This window comes from Scophthalmus maximus, chromosome 15 (genome assembly GCF_022379125.1).
Source record: "Scophthalmus maximus strain ysfricsl-2021 chromosome 15, ASM2237912v1, whole genome shotgun sequence".
Lineage (NCBI taxonomy): Eukaryota > Metazoa > Chordata > Actinopteri > Pleuronectiformes > Scophthalmidae > Scophthalmus > Scophthalmus maximus.
Window position 1 is genome coordinate 157,069 of NC_061529.1, and position 18,700 is coordinate 175,768.

General features: G+C 50.7%; 4 protein-coding genes across 5 annotated transcripts; 1 reads left to right on the top strand and 3 right to left on the bottom strand.

Moving 5' to 3' along the window:
• Positions 1 to 800: 800 nt before the first annotated feature.
• Positions 801 to 2,382, bottom strand: sstr1a (somatostatin receptor 1a). Its single transcript, XM_035611567.2, has one exon. It carries the CDS (start codon positions 2,323 to 2,325, stop codon positions 1,126 to 1,128), a length of 1,200 nt encoding a protein of 399 aa, XP_035467460.1. The 5' UTR covers positions 2,326 to 2,382; the 3' UTR covers positions 801 to 1,125.
• Positions 2,383 to 3,531: 1,149 nt separating this feature from the next.
• clec14a (C-type lectin domain containing 14A) lies at positions 3,532 to 6,738 on the bottom strand. The gene is made up of 2 exons (XM_035611563.2): positions 6,559 to 6,738; positions 3,532 to 5,683 (listed from the first exon to the last, which is right to left on the bottom strand). Exon 2 carries the CDS (start codon positions 5,636 to 5,638, stop codon positions 4,076 to 4,078), a length of 1,563 nt encoding a protein of 520 aa, XP_035467456.2. The 5' UTR covers positions 5,639 to 5,683; positions 6,559 to 6,738; the 3' UTR covers positions 3,532 to 4,075.
• Positions 6,739 to 7,785: 1,047 nt separating this feature from the next.
• Positions 7,786 to 17,014, bottom strand: sec23a (Sec23 homolog A, coat complex II component). Of its 2 annotated transcripts, none has more exons than XM_035610744.2 (20): positions 16,872 to 17,014; positions 16,194 to 16,458; positions 15,625 to 15,682; positions 15,185 to 15,271; positions 14,860 to 15,096; positions 14,651 to 14,727; positions 14,381 to 14,525; positions 14,149 to 14,307; positions 13,938 to 14,053; positions 13,489 to 13,612; positions 13,313 to 13,393; positions 13,144 to 13,233; positions 10,260 to 10,366; positions 10,031 to 10,184; positions 9,873 to 9,950; positions 9,631 to 9,756; positions 9,446 to 9,532; positions 8,211 to 8,366; positions 8,039 to 8,104; positions 7,786 to 7,961 (listed from the first exon to the last, which is right to left on the bottom strand). In XM_035610744.2, the coding sequence occupies exons 2-20, from the start codon at positions 16,412 to 16,414 to the stop codon at positions 7,872 to 7,874; spliced, it is 2,259 nt and encodes a 752-aa protein (XP_035466637.2). In that variant the 5' UTR covers positions 16,415 to 16,458; positions 16,872 to 17,014; the 3' UTR covers positions 7,786 to 7,871. The 2 variants fall into 2 exon arrangements, with proteins under 2 accessions (XP_035466637.2, XP_035466636.2); XM_035610743.2 differs by having other exon boundaries at positions 9,631 to 9,792.
• LOC124851041 (histamine H2 receptor) lies at positions 10,825 to 13,620 on the top strand. The gene is made up of 3 exons (XM_047337834.1): positions 10,825 to 11,785; positions 12,592 to 12,745; positions 12,832 to 13,620. The coding sequence occupies exons 1-3, from the start codon at positions 11,089 to 11,091 to the stop codon at positions 13,007 to 13,009; spliced, it is 1,029 nt and encodes a 342-aa protein (XP_047193790.1). The 5' UTR covers positions 10,825 to 11,088; the 3' UTR covers positions 13,010 to 13,620.
• Positions 17,015 to 18,700: the final 1,686 nt, after the last annotated feature.

Sequence of the window (18,700 nt, forward strand, 5' to 3'; positions counted from 1 at the left end):
AGAGGAGGAGGAGGAAGAAGAGGAGGAAGAGGCTGAGGAAGAAGAGGTGGAGGAGGGAAGGAGGAGGAAGAAGAGGAGGAAGAGGAGGTGGAGGAGGAGGAAGAGGCGGAGGAGGAGGAGGAGGGAGAAGAGGAGGTGGAGGAGGGGAGGAGGAGGAGGAGAGGAGGAAGAGGAGTAGGAAGAAGAGGCGGAGGAGGGGAGGAGGAGGAGGAGGAGAGGAGGAAGAGGAGGAGGAAGAAGAGGCGGAAGAGCAGGTGGAGGAAGGGAGGAGGAAGAGAGGGAGGAGGAGGAGGAGAGGCGGAGGAGGGGAGGAGGAGGAGGAGGAGGGGGAAGAGGCGGCAGAGGGGAGGAGGAGGGTAGGAGGAGGAGAGGAGGAAGAGGAGGAGGAAGAAGAGGAGGAAGAAGAGGAGGAAGAGGAGGAGGAGAGGCGGAGGAGGAAGAGGAGGAGGAAGAAGAGGAGGAAGAAGAGGAGGAGGAGGAGAGGCAGAGGAAGGGAGGAGGAGGAAGAGGCGGAGGAGGGAGAAGAGGAGGAGGAGAGGCGGAGGAAGGGAGGAGGAGGAAGAAGAGGAGGAAGAGGAGGTGGAGGAGGAGGAGGAGGAGGGGAGGAGGAGGAAGAGGTGGAGGAGGGGAGGAGGAGGAGGAGGAAGAGGCGGAAGAGGGGAGGAGGAGGAAGAGGAGAGGCAGAGGAGGAGAGGTGGAGGAGGAGGAGGAGAGGAGGAAGAGGAGGAGGAGGTGGAGGAGGGGAGGAGGAGGAGGAGGAAGAGGCTGAGGAGGGGATCATATAATATTAATAACAATAATAATAATACACATATATTTTATTTCAGGTTTTTAAGACAGTAACTTGACTAAGAATGACGTCACAGCAGCAAGGGGCGGGGCTACAGCTCCGTGTGATATCAGTGGAGTGTGAGGAGGGGGGTCCAGGACAGGTGATGACGATGAATCCATGACAAGTCCATGACATTAAATCCTCAGCAGGGTTCAGAACACATCCTGGAGCTGTGGTGTCCTGGCCCTGTTCCTCCTGCTGGTCCTGGTCCGGTCCATACTTTCCTGAAGTCCAACATCCACACTTAGGACCGTGAACCTTCAGCAGGACTACGAAACAAGAACCCGTTCTGGTCATTCTGGTCCTTCAGATGTTGGCAGTGTCAGCAGGGTCTGGACTAGTCCAGGACCTGGTGTTTGGAGGGAACAGGTCCTGGACCGATGCTCTAAGTCCTGCTCCTGGTCCTGGTCCTGGTCCACGCTGAGTCTGCGGCTCTTCAGCGCCGTGCTGTAGTAGTCCAGATAGTCCAGCGGTTCCTCGGGCGCCTCCATCCAGCGCAGACACAGGATCCTCTGGAAGGAGCGGCGGAAGTTGTCGGACAGGAAGCCGTAGAGCAGCGGGTTGGCGCAGCTGTTGGCGTAACCCAGGACGACGGCCAGCTGGCTGAGGGTGGGGTCGTGACGCTGCAGGAAGACCCCCACCAGCTGCACCACGTGGAAGGGCATCCAACAGACCACGAACACCGACACCACCACCGACACCATGACCGTAATCTTCCTCTCGGACCGGCGCCGCTGCTGCCAGCCGGCCCGCAGCGCCACCACGCGCAGCTGACTCAGGATCAGCACGTAGCAAAGGCAGATGGCGAGCACCGGGAACAGGAAGCCCATCAGGAAGGCATAGACCGCGAACACCGCCATCCAGCGGCGCTCCGGCTCCGGCATCTGCATGTTGCAGGCCACCGAGCCGTCCGAGTTGGGGGCGGTGGAGGAGAAGAGGATGATGGGAAGGATGACGAGCAGCGAGAACATCCACACGCACATGTTCACCAGCTTGGCCACCGTGGGCCGCCGGTACCGGGACGCCCGCAGCGGGTGCACCACGGCGATGTACCGGTCCACGCTGAGCACCGTCAGGCAGTAGATGCTCGTGAACATGTTGATGGCGTCCACGCTGAGCACGAGGCGGCACAGCGCGGCGCCGAACGGCCAATGGCGCAGCAGCGCGGCCGTGACCACGAACGGGACGCTGAGCATCAGCAGCTCGTCCGCCACCGCCAGGTTGAGCAGGTACAGGTTCGTGGCCGTCTTCATCTTCGTGTACCGGAAGATGACGAAGATGACCATGGAGTTCCCCCCCAGACCGAGCAGACACACCAGCGAGTAGATGGAGGAGATGACAGCGGCGCTGCCCGCCGACGGAGCTCCGCCGCCCGCCGCCGAGCCGTTACCGGAGCCGTTGAGCAGGAAGAAGCCGCCGACGTCCTCCAGAGGGCTGAGGGCGACCGGGAGCGGGGATGGGGAGCAGGAGGAGGAGGAGATGTTGAGCCGCATCACAGATGATGAGGAGGAGACGGATCCAGAAAAATCTAAATCTAACCATCCCGAGGAGGAGGAGGAGGGGCCAACCGGGATTCGTGGGGGGGGGGGGGGGGGGGGGGTTGATTGATTATTATATGATCTTATAGATTATCATATTCAATAATATATATTATATATTTCAGTATATTAGATCAAAGAGAAACAACTCCACTGGCTCCCTGTCTCCCACCAAATTACCTTCAAGGTCCTGGTCCTCACCTTCAAAGCCCTCCACCATCTTGCTCCCCAATACCTCACCGATCTCCTCTCCCCCTACCAACCCACACGGTCCCTCAGATCCACCTCTTCCGGTCTCCTCTCCATCCCCAAAACCAAATTCCGCAGCTTGGGAGACAGAGCTTTCTCCAGGGCTGCTCCAAGGCTCTGGAACTCCCTCCCCCAAGAGATCCGTGATTCAGACTCCCTCACCACCTTTCAGTCACGCCTAAAAACCCACCGCTTTTCCTCTGCATATCCCTAGCTCCCCCCGTTCCACTTTTATTTTATTTCTTTCTTTTTGTACCAGCGCTTTGGGTACATGAAAAGCGCTTTATAAATCCAATATATTATTATTATTATTAAAATGTTCAATTCACAAACGTAACTTTCTGAGTAAATCAGTGAAGTACTAGTACCTGTACTTCGTAGTACTAGTACCTATACTTTGTACTTAATGTACTTAGTTTCCTCTCTGAAGAACAATAAATAATAAATCAGTGTGATCGTTGTGAAGAACGTGAACATGTGACGTTCTCCAGATGTTTGAAGAAACATCAGCCTGACTCAGGAGCTCAGGAGGTCACGAGGAAGACAGTCCAGACAGAACGTGAGTATGAGGCTAAGAAGTGAAAAGATAAAACATTTATATATTTTTCTGGAACATAAAGATTATTTCTTTAATCGTCCTCCGACCGCTCACATCTACATGTGGACCCCAGAGGCCCTCGACCCTCAGGTTGACAACCACTTCCACTGAATTCATCACGATTTCCCATGAGTCAGCTGTGGGGGGGGGGGGGGGGGGGGGGGGGGGGCACTTCCTGTCCGAACGTTTCTATTCATCAGGAAACCAGTCTGTAAACACGGACTGTTTCCTGTCCATGCGCCAACCACATCGGGCCAAAAGTATCCGGACAGTCGGAGAGCTACCACGACCCTCCAAAATAAAAACTATCAAACTTTAAAACGACAAAATTCTTTATTGACCAAAAAGTACAGATTTACAAAATATAAAAAGTTTTTATATGAACAAATTTTGATTTGAATAAAGTTATGAGGTCACTTTCTTTTTGCTGAAAGATGAAACATCTCAAACTTCGTGGAAATTTTAAAACAATTTACAATCGATTTATTGATTCGATTAATCAAAGTCATTTTAAATAAATGTTCCAATTGATTCATCTTCACTCTTCAGAAAATGAATCTTTCAATGGAACTACATATTGATTAAATTAATTATATTGAATATTGAATCGATTACACGTAAAAGATTTCTTAAATCTTCAGTTTTTTCTGCAGCATTGAGTCCGAGAGTCAAAACTAAAGGAGAGAGAAACAAGTCGAAACCTCCGAAAGCCAGAAGCGGGTTGGGCTCAGACCAGAACCCGGTCTGGATCCAGTCGGGTTCAGACAAGAACCTGGTCCGGATCCAGTTTCCAGTGTAAAAGCTGATTTCAGTTTGGAGACGATCATTTCATCTTCAACCAATCACAGCTCTGCCTGCTCATGTTGCCGTCCTCTCATTGGCTGTTGCGAAGGAATCCTTCATCGCCATCTTCTCCGACTTCTTCTTCACTGCTCGTCTCTTCGTCCGTCTTATCAGGCAACACTTCACCGTCACCGCGACGACCACCACTAGCACCACCAGCACCGCCACGGCAACCAGCACCGGGACCAGGACGCCGGCATCGTCGACCGTGACCGTGAGGGAGCACGCCGCCGAGCCCTCGTCGTGCTGTTTCCCGTTCTCGTCAGAGCAGACGCACCTGAACGAGCCCTCTGTGTTCACACAAGTGCGCCTGCAGGGGGCGCCGCTGCACTCGTCGATGTCCACGCAGTTGGCCGACACGTCCTTCGTGAAGCCATCACTGCAGAGTTGGCAGACGGAGGTGAAGTTGGCGAGCGAGTCGTCCAGCAGATGCCAGGCGGCGGGACGACCCCGACAGTGGAGCTCCAGCTGGACGGTGGACCAGCACTCCACCTGGAGTCTGCTGCTGTTGTCTGGGTCCGGTCGGAGATAACGGGCCCCGAGGACGAAAGGGCGCTTACACAAGTCTGACTCGACCCCTGGTCCAGAGTCCAGTCCAGGGTCAGGTCCAGGGTCCGGTACCTGCAGTTTAGGTTTCTGATCAGTTTCTACTTCTGGTCCTCGCACAGGAAGTTCAGGTTCATGTTTAGGTGGTTCTGGCCCTGGCGGTTCCTGATCAGGTTTGGAAGTTTCTGGCCCTGCTGATCCAGGTCCAGGTTTAGCAGGTTGAGGTGGTTCTGGTGCTGCTGATCCAGGTTTGGGTGTTTCTGGCCCTGCTGGTTCCTGTTCAGGTGTAGAAGGTTCTGGCCCTGCTGGTTCCTGTTCAGGTTTGGAAGTTTCTGGTCCTGCTGGTCCAGGTCCAGGTTTAGCAGGTTGAGGTGGTTCTGGTGCTGCTGATCCAGGTTTGGGTGTTTCTGGTCCTGCTGGTCCAGGTCCAGGTTTAGCAGGTTGAGGTGGTTCTGGTGCTGCTGGTCCAGGTCCAGCTGTGACTGGTTCCGGTGCAGCAGGTGTATCAGGGGTCACTCTGTCTTCAGAGGTGGGTCCCATCCGTCTGTCTCTCAGTTTACAGATGAACTGATGAACGGAAGTGTTCCGACAGGTGACTGGAACCAGACCCCACCTTTGGACTGTGGACCCGTGGACTCGGCCCTGTAGGGCAGCGCAGCGGACCGTGGTGCAGGTGTCCTGTGGCTCCTTCGCCCAGAGAATCACCTGCGACTCCTCACTGTCGTCCTCCGTCCACCTGAAGCCTCTCAGCGGCAGCGTGGGGACGACACACTTGTTTTTGGGTTTCTTCAGCCCGACCCAGAAGGAGAATTCGTTCTGAGGCGGCAACGACCTGGAGACGAGCCGGAGGACGTCAGCGACCTCCTGCTCGGTGGCGAGCGTGGCGAGGACCCCGGGGGAACAGACCTCCGAAGCCCGGTCGAAGCTGAGCCTGGTGCGGTGGAGAGTGTAACGTGGAGGAGAAGCCGAGAGCGACGAGGACAGAACCAAGGTCAGAAGGTGAATCCAACAGAAGCAGAACCCGGACGCCATGTTCCACCTGACGCGATGATGATGACGACGAAGACAATGATGGAACTGTGTCGAAACAGAGAAAAGAAAACTATGATTTACAGAACGTGAATTCAACAACTCGGTCAGATGATTCTCTAAGTTTCACTGATCTGATCAGATTATTGATCCCATATCGATCCCACTGGATCAATACTCGGTTCAGACTTTGTGAAACACATGATTTATAATCATCAAACAACTTATTTTACTTGATAAGAAACAAAACGATCAGGTTCAATCATTTTATGATCAGAACAACAAAACGTCAGCAGATTTTTCCAGATGAATATGATCAATAATTAACCGACTGTTAATAATAATGAACATGTTATCATAGTTATAAGTTGTAATCAATACATTACAGTTATTAAACCAGTTATTATATTTATATACAATTATTATATTTATTTCTATATGTGTAATAATAAACAGTTATTTCTTTAAATGTGATCAGAATTAACAGTTATTTCTTTAAATGTGATCATAATAAACAGTTATTTTTTCATATGTGATTATAATAAACAGTTATTTCTTTACATGTGATCATAATAAACAGTTATTTCTTCATATGTGATCATAATAAACTGTTATTTCTTTTTATGTGATCATAATAAACAGTTATTTCTTTATATATGATCATTATAATATATATAATAATATACGACCAAACTGGTTTTCTGCTCTTCATCGTGGCACCAACTCAAAGCTTCAGTCATTGGTTGATGGACGTTACAGCGTCATGGAAATATATATATCAGATGATAATATAATATATAAAGATAATATCATGCAGCAGAGATGAGGGAGTGAAGAAGATTCCTCGACACCTTTTCCTCTGATTAATAACTCAAATTTTTATTTTTCATGTCGTGTGAAAATAACAGAATCAGTTTTCTTACCGTCAGACGAGATGCGTCGTCTGATTCGTTCACAACTTCTTCTCTTCTTCTACTTCTCTTCTGTTCTTCGTATGTTCTTTTCTTCTTCTGTTCTTCTCTTCGCCCTCCTGCGTCTCATCTCTTGTGTCTAACCACACTCTCTCTCACACACACACACACACACACACACACAGTATCTGAACAAACAGTGGAAATGGGGAATTGTTGTCACGGTGACCCAGATGCTTCCTGCAGGAAGTGTGTGAAGAATGAGAGGAACTAGTAGGTCATGGAGGGCGGAGCCACGACTGCTGCTGTCATGGTAACACGGTTGTGTGTGTGTGTAACACAAAACTTTTTCTAATTTGAAGGTATTTTTGATACCTGCTTGGTCCTGATTGGTTGGTTTTTAGAGTGACATCATCACTGAGCTGCTGATATGGTCAGTCTGACATCATCAGGAGGAAGCGTGTTCACACTATACACACAGTACTACAAAGAGTACTACACAGTATACACACAGTAGTACACACACGTAGTAATACACACAGTACTACCAAGAGTACACACACAGTACTACACATGGTAGCGTGTGACACCTGCTGGTGACAAACAGAAACACACTTGATCTTTTAAGATTGGTTTATTTATTGATCTTTATTTTGAAAGAAAACTGTTTTTGAAACATGAAAAGTGACGACACGTCACATCATGTGACTCAGGCAGCGAATGCAAAACAAAACTTCAAAAGTAAAAATAATGAGACAGGTGAGGACAGGTGAGGAGAGGTAGGGACAGGTGAGGTCAGGTAGGGACAGGTGAGGACAGGTAGGGACAGGTGAGGTCAGGTAGGGACAGGTGAGGACAGGTTAGGACAGGTGAGGACAGGTAGGGACAGGTGAGGTTATGTGAGGTCAGGTAGGGACAGGTGAGGACAGGTGAGGTCAGGTAGGGACAGGTGAGGACAGGTAGGGACAGGTGAGGTTATGTGAGGTCAGGTAGGGACAGGTGAGGTCAGGTAGGGACAGGTGAGGACAGGTAGGGACAGGTGAGGTCAGGTGAGGACCGCTGAGGTCAGGTAGGGACAGGTGATGTCAGGTAAGGACAGGTGAGGACAGCTGAGGTCAGGTAGGGACAGGTGAAGTCAGGTGAGTTCAGGTAAGGACAGGTGAGGACAGCTGAGGTCAGGTAGGGACAGGTGATGTCAGGTGAAGTCAGGTGAGTTCAGGTAAGGGCAGGTGAGGACAGCTGAGGTCAGGTAGGGACAGGTGATGTCCGGTGAGGTCAGGTGAGTTCAGGTAAGGACAGGTGAGTTCAGGAGAGGACAGGTGAGTTCAGGCAGCACTGGACACAGCGAGCTTCTTCAGGTGATCCATGAACACCTGTAGACTGACGTCGTCGGTCAGGATGGGAGCTCCAGACTCCTGCACAGAGAATGACTCATTAACACCTGAAAGTCAAAGGTTAAGTTCAGGGTCATGTCTGAAGGTGAGGGTCTCACCTGTCCCCAGGTGTACATGTTGTTGTGGGTCTGGGAGGGGTTCACTTTTGACAGCAGGAAACGAGCCTGAAGAGAGATCGACATTTATACACTCAATCACAAGTCTGTGTGTACAGGTGTGTACAGGTGTGTACAGGTGTATACGGGTGTGTACAGGTGTGAGCACCCCCACCTGGCTGCCTCCGTGCTCCGTGTCGATGTATCGCGGCATGGGGAAGCGAGTGTGCAGCAGCTCCTGGGCGTCATCCACCGGCGCCTGAAGAAGATGTTTGAAGTTCTCGTACTCTGACATTTCCTGATAACCTGCCTTCCTCCACTGGGCCACAGTCTGGGGAGGTACAGACGAGACACAGACAGGTCACAGACAGACGATTCACAGACGATTCACAGACAAGTCACAGACAGACGATTCACAGACAGACGATTCACAGACGAGTCACAGACAGACGATTCACAGACGAGTCACAGACAGATGAGACACAGACGAGTCACAGACAGACGAGACACAGATGAGTCATATAAAGACAAATCGCAGACGAGTCACAGAAAGACGAGACACAGACGAGTCACAGACGAGTCACAGACAGACGAGTCACAGACGAGACAGACGAGTCACAGACGAGACAGATGAGACACAGACGAGTCATATAAAGACGAATCGCAGACGAGTCACAGAAAGACGAGACACAGACGAGTCACAGACAGACAAGACAGACGAGTCACAGACAGACGAGACACAGACGAGTCATAGAAAGACGAATCGCAGACAAGTCACAGAAAGACGAGACACAGACGAGTCACAGACAGACGAGACACAGACGAGTCACAGACAGACGGGTCACAGACGAGACGCAGACGAGTCACAGACAAACGAGTCACAGACGAGTCACAGACAGACGAGTCACAGACAGATGAGTCACAGACAGACGAGTCACAGACAGACGAGTCACAGACGAGTCACAGACAGATGAGTCACAGACAGATGAGTCACAGACAGACGAGTCACAGATAGATGAGTCACAGACGAGTCACAGACAGACGAGACACAGACGAGTCACAGACAGACGGGTCACAGACAAGGTGCAGACGAGTCGCAGACGAGTCACAGATGAGTCACAGACAGACAAGTCATAGACAGAAGAATCACAGACGAGTAACAGCAATTCACAGACGAGACACAGACGAGTCACAGACAGACGAGTCATAGACGAGTCACAGACGAGACACAGACAAGACACAGACGAGTCATAGACGAGTCACAGATGAGTCAGAGAAAGATGAGACAGACGAGTCACAGACAGACGAGTCACAGACATATGAGTCACAGATTCAGTTTGTCATTAGTCACGCTGAGTTGTGAACAGAACACGGTCGCCATGGAGACTGTGTGTGTGGGCATGTCTGTACCTCTCCGTGGTAGATGAGGATCTGGAAGAAAGTGTCCATCAGGAGGATCCGGTCAGGAAGGATGCTGCTGCTGTCCAACAGGACAGGCTGGGACACACGATCAATCACTGAATGATCACTGATGAACATGTATGTTTATAGATACACGTGTGTGTGTGTGTGTGTGTGTGTGTGTGTGTGTGTACCTCCGGGGGGCCACTGAAGGAGTAAGCGTACAGGACCGGCTGCACCATGATCAGAGCCTGAGTGAGGTCCTGTCTGTTGAACTGGTGTCTGTAGTACGAGCTCTCGTCTGGACTGTTGTTGAACACCTGGAGGAACGGAGAGCGCCTCAGGTGGAACATGAACTGGAACACAGACACACAGGTGACAAACAGGAAGTGAAGCAGGCGGCGGCGGCAGCAGAGCATTGTGGGACGTGGCTCACCTGAGGGTAGAGGGAGAAGGTCTCGGAGAACCTGAAGGAGTTTGGATCGTCTTTGTGATAATCTCCGAACTTCTGGCACTGAACACACACACACAAAGGTCAGGTAATTAACACAAACACACACACTGGTAAGGTCGTGTGTTCGTCTGTGTTCGTACCAGTCGGATCAGCTGTCGGTCCAACCAGCGCAGCACGTCAGGCCCCTCCTCCGTCTCCGCGCGGTACACCGCCAGCCTCGCCATCAAGATGGCCGCCGCCTCCTGGTCGAAAGACGCCGCGATGCTCTGAATTTGAGTCTGAGCGTCCGCCCAGCTGGGGGAGGAGAGAGAGGTCAGTGGTGCAGCCTCACACTCGTTGTTCTGTGATGAGAGGGGACACATCACCTACTTCCTGGCCGTGGTCGTGACCCGGATGCGTCTCTGTCCTGACGAGTGTTGGTACTGACTCACGAACTGGATCGCCCCCCGGCCGCCCTGTGGGATTGGAGCGTTGTGCTGCCACAGAACACACAAACGATCACTGATCAATGACCAATCAATCAATAACAGTACAGGTTACCATGGTAGCTTCAGCTTTAACTCACTGACGCTGCTCCTCTAACCTGAGTATCAGCCCCTGACCAATCAGATCGCTGACTGATGACTCTGCCCACCAGACATTAACACGCTCAGTGAGTCACCTCACCTGCTGAAGTCAGAGTCCTGCTCTCTGATTGGCTGCTTCACACTTGAGCTCTCAGTGGTCTGATGATTTCACAGCTGAACACCTGTTATTACCTGAGTCACACACAGTCACACACACACACACACACACACACACGCACACACTCTAATCTGCTGACTGCAATGTCAACAGGACCTTAACATCCAATATCCTGTGCGTGTGTGTGTGTCTCCAGAGGCAGCGTTACCCTGGTGCAGCTGTCAGTCACCTGCTGAGATGATGGTGAGAGGACACACACACACACACACACACACACACACACACACACAGTGAGCAGTCCGTCCTCTGACTGCGACAATCTCAGATCAGATTAAAACGAGGACTTTAATGATTCGTCGATCGTCTGTTCTGTTCTGAAGAATCTGATCTACAGTTTCCACCTCGGACTTTACACATCATCATCACCATCGTCGTCTTTGTCAGCTTCAGTTCCAGGAAGTGAAAGAGCCGGAGGTCCTGTTGTCTGCAGCTTGTCTGACGAACGTCCTGTCAGATGGCGGACGCTCTGACGATTCTGTACGCAGTTCTGATGGTTCTGTCCAGTGCTGCCTCCGTCTGTGGGAACCTGCTCCTGCTGCTGGTGCTGCTCCTCAACAAGGATCTTCGTTCCGACACGCTGGGCCTCATCGTGAGCTTCAGCCTCAGCGACTTGGCCCTTGGACTCTCCACCCTCCCGTCCGGGGCGGTCAACAGCCTCTCCCCACCCTCCGGGTACCGCAGCGAGGGCGTGTTCTGTCAGGGCAGCGGCTTCATCTTCCTCCTCCTGCAGACCTCCTCCGTCCACTCGCTCACCTGGGCGACTGTGGACAAGTTCACAGAGATCTGCTTCGCCCTCAGCTACCGCAGCATCTGGACCGCGGGGCGCAGTCGGGCGGTGCTGGTTCTAGTCTGGCTATTCTGTCTTGTGACCGCCACCCTGCCCCTGCTGGGGTTCGGCAGCTATGCCTACAGCGAGTCACGGTTCCTGTGCTGCCCAAGCTTCACGCCTGACAACAGGCACTTTGTGGCGCTGTGGATGTTGTTGGGCATCGTGGCGCCGATCGTCACCACTTGCTCTCTGTACGGATATATCGTCTACGTGGCCCGTAAGCAGGCGCGCAGAGGAACCTTCATGTGCAACGAGCTGCACTGCTTTTACGTTCCTGCCAACAACTACCTGAGGAGCTCCATGGTGATGGTCACCACCTCAGGTGAGTTCCTGCTCTGCTCTGATTGGTCTCTGAGTGTGTTTAACTACAGTACTTCACCTCATGAACATCTGTACACATCAGGACCATTAACATGTAGACCGAGTCCCTGTCTCCATGACGACAGGAGAAGAGAAGCCATGACAAGAGGCCCGAGGACTAAAGATAGGTGTGAGGACTAGTTACAGAGTTCTGAGGACCAGTTACAGGTCTGAGGACCAGTTACAGGTCTGAGGGCTAGTTACAGAGGTCTGAGGACCAGTAACAGAGGTCTGAGGACCAGTTACAGGTCTGAGGACCAGTAACAGAGGTCTGAGGGCCAGTTACAGGCCGGAGGACCAGTTACAGAGGCCTGAGGACCAGTTACAGAGGTCTGAGGACTAGTTACAGGTCTGAGGACCAGTTACAGGTCTGAGGACCAGTTACAGAGGCCAGAGGACCAGTTACAGAGGTCTGAGGACTAGTTACAGAGGTCTGAGGGCTAGTTACAGAGGTCTGAGGACTAGCTACAGAGGTCGAAGGACCAGTTACAGAGGCCTGAGGACTAAAGATAGGTCTGAGGACCAGTTACAGAGGCCTGAGGACTAAAGATAGGTCTGAGGACCAGTTACATAGGTCTGAGGACTAGTTAAAGAGGTCTGAGGACCAGTTACAGAGGCCTGAGGACTAAAGATAGGTCTGAGGACCAGTTACAGAGGTCTGAAGACTAGCTGCAGTTCTAGACTAGCTTCCAGACCTTTCAGTGGGACTAGCATTGACCGGTTGGTTCTGGTTGGGTCAGCTGGTAAAGGTCTCTGTCTGGTTCTCAGTGTGTCTGCTGGTCTGCTGGCTTCCCTACATCTCAGTGTGTCTGTACGAGACCATCAGTGGTCAGCAGAGTCCTGCCGTGACCTCTGCCCTCTCTGCCTGGCTGGTTCTGACCAGCGCCGCCCTCGACCCATGGATCACCTGTATGACGCAGACGTAAGTGAGACTCAGCCGAGGAAAATATCAGAACATTCGTACGCTGCTGGAGTCGTTGAGTGTAAATGTGTTTGCTGTGTCTCCAGCAGGTTCAGGGCGGCGGTGCGTCGGACTGTCGGTGTGTTCACTCGCAGGTGTTCGTGCTTTGGGACACGCCCACAGAGCTCCGCCCTGCAGCTGCACCCAACCAATCGCATCAGTACAACTACAGCGTCAACTTGTCCAGCGTCATCACCAACAACACCAATGTCAACAGCATCGTGATCAACACCAACACCGACGGCTGCATTAGACCAGATCACAGTGCATCCTGGAAAATGTAGTTCCACATCCAGAACATTCACACAGTCTGAGTGGTTCATGTTTAAGGTCAGAGGTCAGAGGTCAGGTGTTCGTACCTGGTTGACGACCTCGAAGTAAAGAGCCAGTGTGGTGCTGGGATCCAAACCGCAGATCTTCCACTGACACGTTCCACCGGTACCGATCTCCTGTGAACACAGTGAAGCCTGTTACACCTGTGCACCTGTCCTGGAGGTCAGAGGTCAGAGTGCGTTGGAGGTCACGTACGTTCTCAGAGACACAGGGTCCTTTAGCGTTCAGAGACACACAGGGTCCGATGGCTCCGGACAGCTTCACTTCTCTGGACGTCTGAAACACAAAGTGCAGCAGTTTGTTCACCTGGGGCGTGGCCTCTGTGCTCCCTCCAGAGGGCGTGGCCTCTGTGCTCCCATCAGCGATCATACCTTGACCTCCAGCGTGGCAGCGAACGCCATCTTAAAAGACCCCTGGACATCTTTGGTGAAAACTCTCTGAAAGGTTTGTTTAAACAAAGATGTGTTGAAGGAGTCCGCCATCACCATGTAGCCTCTGGACACACACACACACACACACACACACACACACACACACACACACACACACACACACACACACACACACACACACACACACACACACACACACACACACACACACACACACACACACACACACACACACACACACACACACACACATTAACATCACAGACCTGAGACACCAGATCATTTACGATATACAGAGGAAATAATGTGTGTGTGTGTGTGTGTGTGTGTGTGTGTGTGTTTGTGTGTGTGTCTGTGTCTGTGTCTGTGTGTGTGTGTGTGTGTGTGTGTGTGTGTGTGTGTGTGTGTGTGTGTGTGTGTGTGTGTACCCAGTGTAGTTGGCACAGCACTTCATCTCCAGCAGGCCGGTCTGATCCAGAGCACAGGCGTACATGTCGATCATGTGACCATTAGTAGATGCTCTGTTAGCAAGAGACTCATAGTGCTACGACACAAATACACACACACACACAATTCAGAACCAGAAGTTACAGAAACATAAAAGACAGAAGTAATATGTACTGACGTGCTGAGCCTCACCTTCGTGGCTTTCTTCATGAACTTGGCGTTGTCTTTCTCGATGTCGTGCCAGGACCTGATGGGCGTCTTCAGTTCGTCTCCCACCACCATGCCGGGACCCTGCGTCGCCGGGCCACCAATGAACGTCATGATCCGAGCCCCAGAGTTGGGGAAGGTGCACTGTGGGAAAAAGAACACTGCTGAGATTCTGTGACGACGCCCCCAGGTGATGCAGAAACGTCATTACACCTACCTCCAACAGGCCAACAGCAATGGACATGGCGACGCCCAGCGAGCGCAGAGGTCTCTTCCCCTGAGTGACGGGCCAGGGGTCACGCTGCAGCTCCCCCAACAGGTCTGTGAGGTTCATGTCCACCTTCTGCACTGGCTGCAAGAACCTGAACACACCACCCAGTCCCCTGTTCAGTTACTACACCTAAACATCCTGAACACACCACCCGGTTGAAGTTGGGTTGAGGTTGGGTTAGGGTGTGTGTGTGTGTGTGTGTGTGTGTGTGTGTACCTATTGGACAGAGGCGGTTGGGCAGTCTGAGGTCCTCGTCCCTGATTGGCTGAAGGTTTTGTCAGACCCAGCATTTCCTGCAGGTCACAAAGAGACACAACAAGTCAAACTGGTTAAGAACCAACAGTGTTAGTTAGTGTCTGGTAACCAGTCATCTGGACCGGGTGGGGTCCTGTCCCGTCAGTGCCCCCTGGAGGTCTGGTCTCTACCTGCAGCTGCTTTGCGCTCAGGTCCTTGGTCCCTCTGAACACGTAGCTCTTGGAGATCCCCTCGCAGCCGAGCTCGTGGACCTGGACCATGCGTCCGAAGGTGATGAGTCCGACGAGCGCGGTGGGAGGCAGCAGGGACAAGGACATCTGGAGGGACTCCTTCAGGGCCTGCAGGTCCTCGTCCTCCATACACGTGTCCACCACGTACAGGAAGACCAGCGGCATCTGAGGACCCCGCTGAAGACAGAGACCAGAGACCAGGTCACATCCTCACACGTCTGATTGTCCCATCTCCACCCGAGTGTCGGTCCAACCTCCATCTTACCTGCACCACGTACTCGATGGTGGAGAACTGAGGCAGCAGCTCTGCCGGCTGGTTCACCTCTGAGATGCCGGAGTAGGACGGAGGAAACTGAAACACAGTGAACACACATTTCAGTCTGAGGAAGGACGTATGTTTGACGGCTGACACAATCAATCAAGTTATGGATCATAGGATCATCATCATGTCTAACTGTTTGCTTTGAATGACAAGTTATTAACAATAATAAAGTTATGTCAGTGATGTGTAACTTCAGATCTCACGCAGCAGACGAGATGTGATGATTAATGGTTTTAGGACTACACAACTTATTATCGATGAACATTGAAACAGTTTGTGAAAACAAACTGAAAATAAAGTAGCAATATTATTAACAAAGTGTCAGTTTTGTCACGATGAAAACTATTTTATGAAACTTTTATGTTTAAATGTCGGAACTCTACCTGGTTCCTCTGGTAACAGAAGTTACAGGCCCACAGCTTCGCTCGGTAGTCCACCTGACTGCAACACAGACAGGTGAGGGAGAGACAGGTGAGACAAGTGAGACAGGTGGGGTGAGACAGGTAAGGGAGAGACAGGTGTGGTCAGACAGTTGAGAGAGAGACAGGTGAGACAGGTGGGGTGAGATAGGTAAGGGAGAGACAGGTGAGACAGGTGGGGTCAAACAGGAGAGAAAGGTGGGGGAGAGACAGGTCGGGGAGAGACAGGTGGGGTCAGACAGGTGAGAGAGAGACAGGTGGGGTGAGACAGGTAAGGGAGAGACAGGTGAGACAGGTGGGGTGAAACAGGTGAGAAAGGTGGGGGAGAGACAGGTCGGGGAGAGACAGGTGGGGTCAGACAGGTGAGAGAGAGACAGGTGAGACAGGTGGGGTGAGACAGGTAAGGGAGAGACAGGTGAGACAGGTGGGGTGAAACAGGTGAGACAGGTGGGGGAGAGACAGGTCGGGGAGAGACAGGTGGGGGTCAGACAGGTGTAAAGACTTCACATCAAACAGGTGTTGGTGATGCGTACCACAGCGGGTTGAGCACGGCACGGCAGGTGGCGCGGCTGCAGAGAACTGGTTCGTACTGGATGGGGGGCAGGTCCGGTCTCTCCCTCAGGGGGGTGAACAGTGCCGCCACTGGCACCACCATCCGGGTCGCCTCCAGGCGGCTGGAGGGCCAGACGTTCCAGCTGAACCGCACGCCATCACGCTCCTCGTTCTGAGAGATGTACTCTGGGAAGGTTGCCATGGCAACAGAGGCACGCAGGGAGGGGGTCGGACCTGTCGTAAAAGCTGTGGGGGGGTCATTATTTACTGTGTGTGTAGCTTTACATGTTTACTGTATATACCTTTACATGTTTACTGTGTATGTACTCTCATGTTTTGAACTCCTTCCAGGTGAGAAGCCAAAATACCCTGTTCAGTGTTAAAGTATTTAAAGAATATTTAAAGAATAGAAAGTGTGGAGCAACAAAGTTAAAAACTTCCTCCAGGACATTTTTTACTTTGAAGAAAGTAGAAATACTTCAAATGACTCAGTTCATGTACTCTGACTACAGCTGATCAGTCAGATCAGAGTACGATGATCCGCTCACAGCAGCGTCTCGAACGTCACCTGTCACCTGTCACCTGACCGTCCAGGTGAGTGGAGGTCCGTCACGACCCGGTGACAGTGTGTGTGTGTGTGTGTGTGTGTGAGGACTCACCGCTGCCTCGCTGCCTCGCTGCTCCGCACTGACAACGAAGCAAAACAACATGGCGGCGCCACGTCAGGACACAGAACGGACAAACACAGAGGCCTCACTCTGACAGATATTCAGGGACCATATTCCTGAGCGACCGAAGGGAGGGAGTCACAGTGAGGAACAGCAGCGGAAATGTTTTCATGGACCAGTGAACCAGTGACGTCAGACTGTTAATGTGTGATGTCATCAATCACAGTGAACTGTTCATTGATCCTCATGAGGAATATTGATCCGTGTGGATCAAAGTTGTAATAAAACAAAATATGTGTTGATGGTCAACAATCAGATGAAGTTTAATATGACCATGGTAACCACAGATCCTGGTCAATAGTCCAGGTTTAAATGACCAGTCTTTTAATGCACAGACACGTTCTTTAAAACGGACGTCACGTAGGTTAGAAAGGAAGTGGCGTTCCAATAGTCTAGATGATTCTCACCTAGACTGGAAAAATAGTTTAATTACATATAAGAAAGCCCTCCGAAATGCCAGAACCAATTATTATTCTTCACTAATAGAGGAAAATAAAAACAACCCCAGGTTCCTCTTCAGCGCTGTAGCCAGGCTGACAGAGAGTAAAAGCTCTACTGAACAGTCGATTCCTCCAACTCTAAGTAGCAATGATTTCATGAGTTTCTTTACTAATAAGATTATTATCATCAGAGAAAAAAATTACCAGCTTCTTCCCACTAATGGCACAGACACACTGTCCAGTACTGTAGGTTCTGAACCAATAGTATCGCCTAATTTACATTTAGAATGCTTCTCCCCTATAGATCTGGCTGAGCTGACTTCACTTGTCACTTCATCCAAGTCATCAACCTGTCTTTTAAGGATGTATTACCTTTAATTAATAATTCCATATTAGATCAGATCTATTTATCTATATTGACAGGCTATGTACCGAAGGCCTTTAAGGTGGCAGTAGTTAAACTCTGCTCAAAAACCGACTCTGGACCCAGATATCTTAGCTAACTATAGATCCATATCAAACCTCCCATTTATCTCCAAAATCCTTGAAAAAACTGTTGCTAAACAGTTATGTGACTATTTACACAGGAATAGTCTGCTTGAAGACTTTCAGTCAGGGTTTAGAAAACATCATAGCACAGAAACAGCACTACTGAAGGTTACCAACGACCTTCTCATGGCCTCAGACAGTGGACATGTTTCTATTCTCGTCCTTTTAGATCTTAGTGCTGCATTTGATACCATCGATCACAAAATTCTGTTACAGAGACTAGAACACATTGGGATTAAAGGAACAGCACTAGAATGGTTTAAGTCCTACTTATCTGATAGATTTCAGTTTGTTAACGTTAATAACAAATCTTCCATTCATACAAAAGTGAGACATGGAGTACCACAAGGTTCTGTACTGTACTTTTCACTCTATATATGCTTCCTTTAGGCAATATTATAAGATACGCCGCATCAATTTCCATTGCTACACTGATGATACCCAGCTGTATTTATCTATAAAGCCAGATGAAACTTATCAGGTAGACAAACTTCAGGATTGTCTTAAAGACATAAAGGCCTGGATGACTTATAATTTTTTAAGATTGAGGTAATTTTACTCGGACCTAAACACCTCAGAGAAACATTATCTGATCATATAGTTACTTTGGATGGCATTACCTTGGCCTCCAGCTCTACTGTGAGAAACCTTGGAGTTATCTTTGACCAGGACATGTCCTTTGACTCACACATGAAACAAGTCTCTAGGACAGACAGCCTTCTTTCACCTGCGCAATATCAAGAACATTAGAAACATCCTATCTCAAAAGGA